General features: G+C 31.6%; 1 protein-coding gene across 1 annotated transcript in view; it reads left to right on the forward strand.

Annotated features, from left to right (window-relative positions):
- Nucleotides 1-1,595: 1,595 nt before the first annotated feature.
- The window catches only part of LOC122797030 (histamine H3 receptor-like), a 373,882-nt gene continuing 367,421 nt past the window's right edge, over nucleotides 1,596-8,056 (forward strand). Inside the window, exon 1 of the mRNA XM_044065803.1 lies at nucleotides 1,596-2,010. Coding sequence (XP_043921738.1) covers nucleotides 1,596-2,010 — 415 coding nt within the window. The remainder of the gene's footprint in view (nucleotides 2,011-8,056) is intronic.

An 8,056-nucleotide genomic window follows, 5' to 3' on the forward strand; every position in this document is an offset into this window, starting at 1 on the left:
TTCTAATGTCAAGTAGATGTTCTTTTACCCTCTCTCTAAAATGCCTACAAGTCTTGCCAACATAAAAACCTTCACACTGTTGACAAGCAGCAATATAAACAACATTTTTAGTGTAACAATTTATGTGATGGTTAATTCTAAAATTGTGTCCATTAACAGTCACCTTTCCTTCAATGTTGATTAAGTGCTTACAAGTCGAACATCTACCGCATTTAAAACTCCCCTTGGGTTTATGTGAATTATTATCAATATTAATATTCAAACCTTCAAATAATTCTTTAAATGATATGTCCTTCCTAAACACGTGTTTTACACTACCCGTGAACATGCCCTCAAGTGATTTTTCTGCACAAATAAATTTCCAATTCTTGTTAATTATATTAATGATGCTCAGGGACATACCGTTGTATGTAGTTATATACAAAGGGATATTATTACATATAAAATTTCCACCGTCCACTGCTGCACTAAAATAATTATCCCTAGTATTTGTGGTATTACTATGTAAAATTGCCTTATATGTGCCATTCGGATGGATGCCTTAGATGACATCACTTCCGACATGATGGTAGTCCAAGAGAAGGTGAAGGTCCTAGGAGATCAAAAGGATTATGGAGCAACAGGGAACAAGACCAAGGAAGGAGTATGATAGAGTGAGGAAAGTGAACTTTCAAACAACAAAAAGATATTAAGGTACTGGGTAAGCGTATTTCATCCCCTCTGTCTCATTTTAATACTGGAACGAGTTTTGGACAATTAGTTACAAGTTTTTGTAATACTGACAATAACCTTGATATACTGTCGGACATTGTTCAAGAGGGTTGTCCATGTTGTACTGAGTTTGTTAACGGTTCAAAGTGTTATGCATTGAATACAATAGAGGGTATAGGGAGCCGCAAATTCAATTGTATTTCATTTAATTTAGGGTACAAGGACACCATCAGTAACACACTTGACATTTCAGCACATGGTACCAGCATTCAGTATTTTCCAATTGGTACTAGTTGTAGTGATGCTGTACAGTGTACAAACTTTATTATGGATTCAGGCAGCGAGTTGACTACAAAAATTTGTGATACGCAATGTGATAGCATTATTAGTACTAACTTGAGTAGCGATGAATACATGATGGAGTTTTGTGATGCATTGAATGACCTGACAATTCATGACTGTATTGAGTACATACACTTAGATGCAACAGTCAATGTAGATAATGTGAACGTAAACAATGTTGATATACGGTATAATTATGGTACTGAAGTTTTAGGTGATACTAACATGGGTGTACAGTTGAATACGAGTGGGGTAACAAATGCACAAGAGAAATGTAATTTATTTTTCAATCCCAATATTATTGAGAATTATAAGGGTGATTTCAAATTATTCAATTATAGTAACAAGATTTTTGATAGAGATTGTGTAGAACTTTTATTGTTAATAGTATTACAGATTTGAAATTATTTACCCGTAAGTTAAATCTGAAGATATTATATCAGAGTAATCCCTGGGGATGCACTGAGAATGGTAGTAAAAGATTATTTAAACCCAGCACTTACAACCCTCCTATGCATGATAGGATTGGTTTGTTTGAAAAAATGACGGAGAATGATATTAGAGAGGCTTATAAGGGTTATAATAAGGATGTCAACAACGCCTGTAATTTAACGAAACAAGAAGAGACTACTTTATGTAGGATTTTGTCCACTGGAAACATTAGAATTATGAAACCCGACAAGGGTAGTGGCATAGTAATTGTGGATAATAATGATTACATTTCTTACATGAATGCCATGTTGACAGAAAATACATATAGTGAAATAAGTAGAAATGAGATCAACATAGCACATAAAAGGATTGATACAACACTTTTTGATATGTTATATCAGGGAGAAGTGGACGAACATGAATGGCGTTTTTTGCAAAATGAATTTCCGGTGATTAGTGGTATCTTTGGGATACCCAAAATTCACAAGGGGTTGGACAATTTGAACTTTAGACCAATAGTGGATGGTAAAAGGAGTAAAACACATTTTATCAGTCAATTTTTAGACCACCATCTTAAACCGGGTATTGCATCCTTTTCACACATCCTGAGGGACTCTTGGGATTTTTTAAGCAAAATTAGCAATATTACATTTGAAGACAATGATACCTTTATTACTTTGGATGTATGTAATTTATACACTGTTATACCCCATGATAAGGGGTTGGAATGGTTGGAAGAACAGTTATATTATACTAACATTTACGACCAAAATAAAATTAATGTTATAGTTAAATTAATGGGAATTGTACTGAATAACAATTTTATATTTTTTGATGGGGTATATTATAAACAAGATAGTGGTATTGCTATGGGAGCAGCGTGTGCCCCAGGTTTTGCTAATTTTGTATTAACATATTGGGAGTTGAATTATGTTTTTAATTCTGAATATTTTAAATATGTCAAATTTTATGGGAGATTTTTAGATGATTTATTTATTATTTGGAATGGAGATAGTGCAATATTAGATAGGTTTTTAGAATATCTTAATAATAATATAACTTTTTTAAAATTTACACATGTCATCAGTAAGAAAAGCATTAGTTATTTGGACATTCATTTAACCTTTGATAATGTGAAGAGGAAGCTGGTGTCCAACATTTATAGGAAGCCCACATTCTCCAATTCTTACTTACATTTTGACAGTTGGCACCCTCACCACCAAAAGAAAGCAGTGGTAAAGGGTCAGATGGTGAGGGCTGCCAGAATGGTCAGTGAGGATGTGGACTTTGATTATGAAATTCAATATATTATTAGTCTATTTTTAAATAGGGGATACCCGCAGGATTTTTGTAATAATATAGCCAATGAAGTGAAATTTAAGAGAAATAATGGCACATATAAGGCAATTTTACATAGTAATACCACAAATACTAGGGATAATTATTTTAGTGCAGCAGTGGACGGTGGAAATTTTATATGTAATAATATCCCTTTGTATATAACTACATACAACGGTATGTCCCTGAGCATCATTAATATAATTAATAAGAATTGGAAATTTATTTGTGCAGAAAAATCACTTGAGGGCATGTTTACGGGTAGTGTGAAACACGTGTTTAGGAAGGACATATCATTTAAAGAATTATTTGAAGGTTTGAATATTAATATTGATAATAATTCACATAAACCCAAGGGGAGTTTTAAATGCGGTAGATGTTCGACTTGTAAGCACTTAATCAACATTGAAGGAAAGGTGACTGTTAATGGACACAATTTTAGAATTAACCATCACATAAATTGTTACACTAAAAATGTTGTTTATATTGCTGCTTGTCAACAGTGTGAAGGTTTTTATGTTGGCAAGACTTGTAGGCATTTTAGAGAGGTAAAAGAACATCTACTTGACATTAGAAACAATAGCTAGACACATAAATCAATTTGGAAGTCACTCTTTTAAATTTTTCGGTCGTACACCAGATGATGGACACACAAGGAAAGTGTACTAAATACAATTTGGACTTGTCAGAAATGAGAGTGCAGATATTATTGAATGCTAATCAATATCCAGGACTTAATGAATATATAAGTATTAAGCCAATTTTATGGATAAATAACATCAAGGGTAGTTAGTATGATCTTGGTTATTTTATTAATTGTATTAATTTTACTAATTTCTGTCTTAAAGAGTTTATGTGATAAATTGTATGTAATTGGATTCTTTTGACATCCATCATTACCTTTTATGAATGTTGGTCCTTTTTAGACACAGGGTACCCTCTTGTACACTATTTTATACCTTTTATATACATATATTTATTTATTTATTTATTTATTTATTTATATATATACATATATAATATTTCACACATATTTATATATTCACACTTATATATACATACACATTTTTTAACTTTTGAGAGATTTGACATATTCAGGATTAATTGTGCTCATTATATAGGGTGCTATTTGATTTTAGGATTTTATCGTCCCCCTTGCATATCAATTATATAGTACACACATTGTGGATTCATATGTCATTATATACACAAGTATTATTAGATATAGAGGTTTTATTTAAGCATTATACACATTAGAAAGTATTTAGTTGTTCACATCAATTTAATTTTATTTTATTAGTTTTATTTTTGGAGGGGTGAGGGGCATCCTTGGGTTTTATACACTATCTATACATGATCTAATTTAGTTACATTGCTGCTTTAAGTATTTAAAATGTTTGCCTATGCTTTTCATTGGGTATCAGGCTCATTAGTATGCTTGTGCATATTATTTAAGAACTTTTGGATGTATTATGAGGTGTTCTGATGAAACCTAGGTCGACGTTTTTAGTTTTGTGTTTTCATTGAATAAACTTGTTTGGAGCATTTATGGGCCTGGAAGTTTTCTTTGGAGAGCAGCAATTTATACACTTTTGTTACAGCAGCTCCTCGTTGGTTGTGGTCACCTTCTTCCTTATTCCTTTATAGTGTTGGTGTGTTCCAGTTTCCACATGTTGTACTAACCCTGATATGTTATTTATTTAGCTAATTGTGTAATCTGTAATAAATTTTATATAGGTAAGACAGATCGTACATTGAAAGAAAGAATTAGAGAACATGTATATCATATTAGGAAAGGTACGCGCACAAATGCATTAGCGAAGCATATTTTAGATGTGGGAAAGAGTCATAGTTTTCAATTTTTAGTAGTTAGTAGGACATACGATAGTTCTAGGGGAGGAGACATTAGAGCCAAAACGGAAGAAACAGAAGCAAAATGGATTGTGATGCTTAAGGCAAATTATGGCCATGGTCTCAACGATACAGTCCCCTTGAAACCTATGCTTAGAAAAAGGTGTTTACGTAGGTGAATACATGAATAAAATATGTTTTATTTATTGTATTTATTATATGCATTTATATGTGATTTAAGCATATTGTTTTATATCTAACTTTATATTTATTCACATATGCATAGATAGTTTATATATATATTTATTGTTAGATTTTGTGTATATATTTTTTAATTTATTAAAGGGTATGTCTTTTTAAATATTTATTATTGAAAGTCATGTGATATAGATGAATTGTTATATAAGGTGTTTTTTTATCTAGTTCTTTATACACCTGATGAAGCTTGATGTGAAAGCGCTTGTGTGAGATTAAATCAGTACTGCATATGTATTGGATTTCATTGCGTCTTTTTTGAAAAACATTTTAGAGACTCTGGAGCCTTACCTCAGCAGTTTTTTTTCTTCAGCTCTTCATTTATGAAATATTTAATATATTAGCCAAATACCTAAATCATCTGTTTATTGTAGGTGGGGACTGGAATGCTTTACTAAATCTAGATAAGGACAGATCACATAATAAAAACAGACAGTCACAATCTACCACTACAGCACTTGAAGAATTACAAAATACATTTGAACTAGTTGACCCTTATGTTAAATTTCAATATGATAAAACAATATCAAGATTCACTTTCTTTTCAGCCACTCATAAAACTTGGTCCAGGATAGATGCTTTTCTAATTTCCCTTGCTTTCCTTTCAAACAAATTACATTATGCTGTATCACCTAGAACTATTTCAGATCATTCCAAAATTAGACTTTTAATAAACTTTCAAGCCCATAAACAAAATATTTCCTATCTCAATACCTGGACGTTAAATCCTAAAATTATACAAAACCAAGAAATTCGGAATGTCCTAGCCCAACTCCAAAATGATCTTATATCCACTCAAATTCCATATGACATACAATGGGTGGCTACCAAAGCGGTCATAAGGGGTATTATTATTCAAAAATCTGCATGGCTCAAAAAAAATATAACAATCTTAAGAATGAACTAGAGTATCAAATAAACACTGCTGACCTAGAATTTCAGGAAAAATATTCTAAAGAACATGAGGAAAAAATAATCGATTGGCAAAAACAATTACACAAACACTATTTAGAAAATATCTCCTTCTTAGAATTAAGGTCAATATATCAATATTCAGAATGGGCTCAAACACCATCAAAATTCCTAGCTAGACTAATCAACATAAAAAGTGGACCTCCTAGGATCAAAGAAATAAAATATGAAGGATAGGTGAAATATAAAGACCAAGATATAGTGGACGCTTTTGAAGATATTTATAATAAATTATACAATATACCCTTATCACCATCTACAGACAGATTTGAGGATTTTATACATAATATACACTTTCCACAAATTACAGAAGATTAAAGGAAACTCTTAAAATCACTGTTACAATTAAAAGAGATAAAAGCTGCAATAAACAAACTAAAACTAGGTAAATCCCCTGGGCCTGATGGATACACATCTGATTTTTATAAGTTATTCATGGAACCTATCTCCAAAGTGTTATTAAACATTTTCAACTATATAATACAATATGGTATAACAGACAACTACTTAAATAACTCCAAGACAGTGTTTATTCCTAAACCGCATTCTGACCCAACAGATCCGGCAAATTATAGACCAATAGCCCTCATAAACAATGATCTTAAGATATTAGCCCATGTTATAGCAAATAGACTTAAGAATATACTCCCCTCTATTATTTCCCAACAACAAATGGGCTTTATGACAAACAGACAAACAAGTGACAACACCCTCCTCTTAGATACCATTTTAAGACTACTCAATAGTGATAAATGCCCCAGATATGCCCTTACAGTAGATGCAACCAAAGCTTTTGATAGAGTAAACTTACACTTTCTCTTTAATATACTGCCTTTATATAGTTTTCCTCAAGAATTCATTAAAATGATCCAGGTTCTGTATCAGAAAGCTTCTACCACTATACAGGTAAACAAACTTATAACTAACCCTATACTCTTATCCAATGGTACAAGACAAGGATGTCATCTTTCGCCATACCTATTTAAACTTTATTTAGAACCCCTCCTTCTGTTTATTTCACAAAAAATCTTTCATCATATTTCCAGAATCTACAATACAAATCTTATATACTCTGCCTTTACCGATGACTTAAAAATATACTTTCAACTCTCCACTACTGACCTCTCAAAAATACTTAAAGCTATTGATGAGTTCTCTGTAGTTTTAAACTATAACTTAAATGTAAACAAGTCACACATATTTCCCTCAATCCTATAGGTCATAAAGAATTGTACTTTCCCATGAGTGAGATCAAAATAAACTATCAGATAAAATATCTAGGAATACTATTTACTTCGGACTTCAAAGATATTATAAACAATAACCTACTAAGTACTTGGACTAGTATTCAAAACTATATTGATAGATGGAAGAACATCAATATGTGTCTACTGTCACAAGCTAGTGTTGTCAAGATGAATTTTCTGCCAAGAATACTCTTTCAGTTAAATGCTACTTTTTCAAATATTCCCCAAAACTCCTTCCTTGCCATGGTAAAAGCTATATCAAGATTCTTATGGTATCCCAAATCTACCAGAATTAAATATGGAAAACTTGTACTCACCAAAGATAAGGGGAGTTTGGAGTTGCCTGATTTTAAGCTTTACTATAGTATAATTACTGTCTACAGACTAAAACAAATGATAAACTATGACTCATATATAAATACTTGGACACCCCAGCGGACCAAAATCTGGTATGAACAGTTGAAATACTTTGGCTATAATATCAAATCCTACCATTCTTGAATTTAAACCAGGCTAGCATATACATGAAGAATCTACACCCACTAATTAAAAACATGATTCGTATAACACAGAAACTATTTAAATCATTGCAATTAGCTGACGCTTTTGCCCTTATACAACTGTTACACCTAAATCCTAATCTACTAATAAATAATAAACTCGTAAATCTAACAAACTAACCCTTGATAAAAGACTACACAATATGGGATATATACCAATGGAAAGACTCTAACATGGGGCAAATGAGACTTGAACTCAAACTTCCTAAGAAATATAGTATTATCCTTAACCAACTTCACCATCTTATAAATGCTAAATTCTCACAAATACACACTGACTTACAGAACATACATTTAGTTAAATTAATACTTGAAAATCTTGTGATTAAAGGGAAAACAATTTCTAGG

This window comes from Protopterus annectens, chromosome 3.part0, assembly GCF_019279795.1.
Source record: "Protopterus annectens isolate FY-2018-M chromosome 3.part0, PAN1.0, whole genome shotgun sequence".
Classification (NCBI taxonomy): Eukaryota; Metazoa; Chordata; order Ceratodontiformes; family Protopteridae; genus Protopterus; species Protopterus annectens.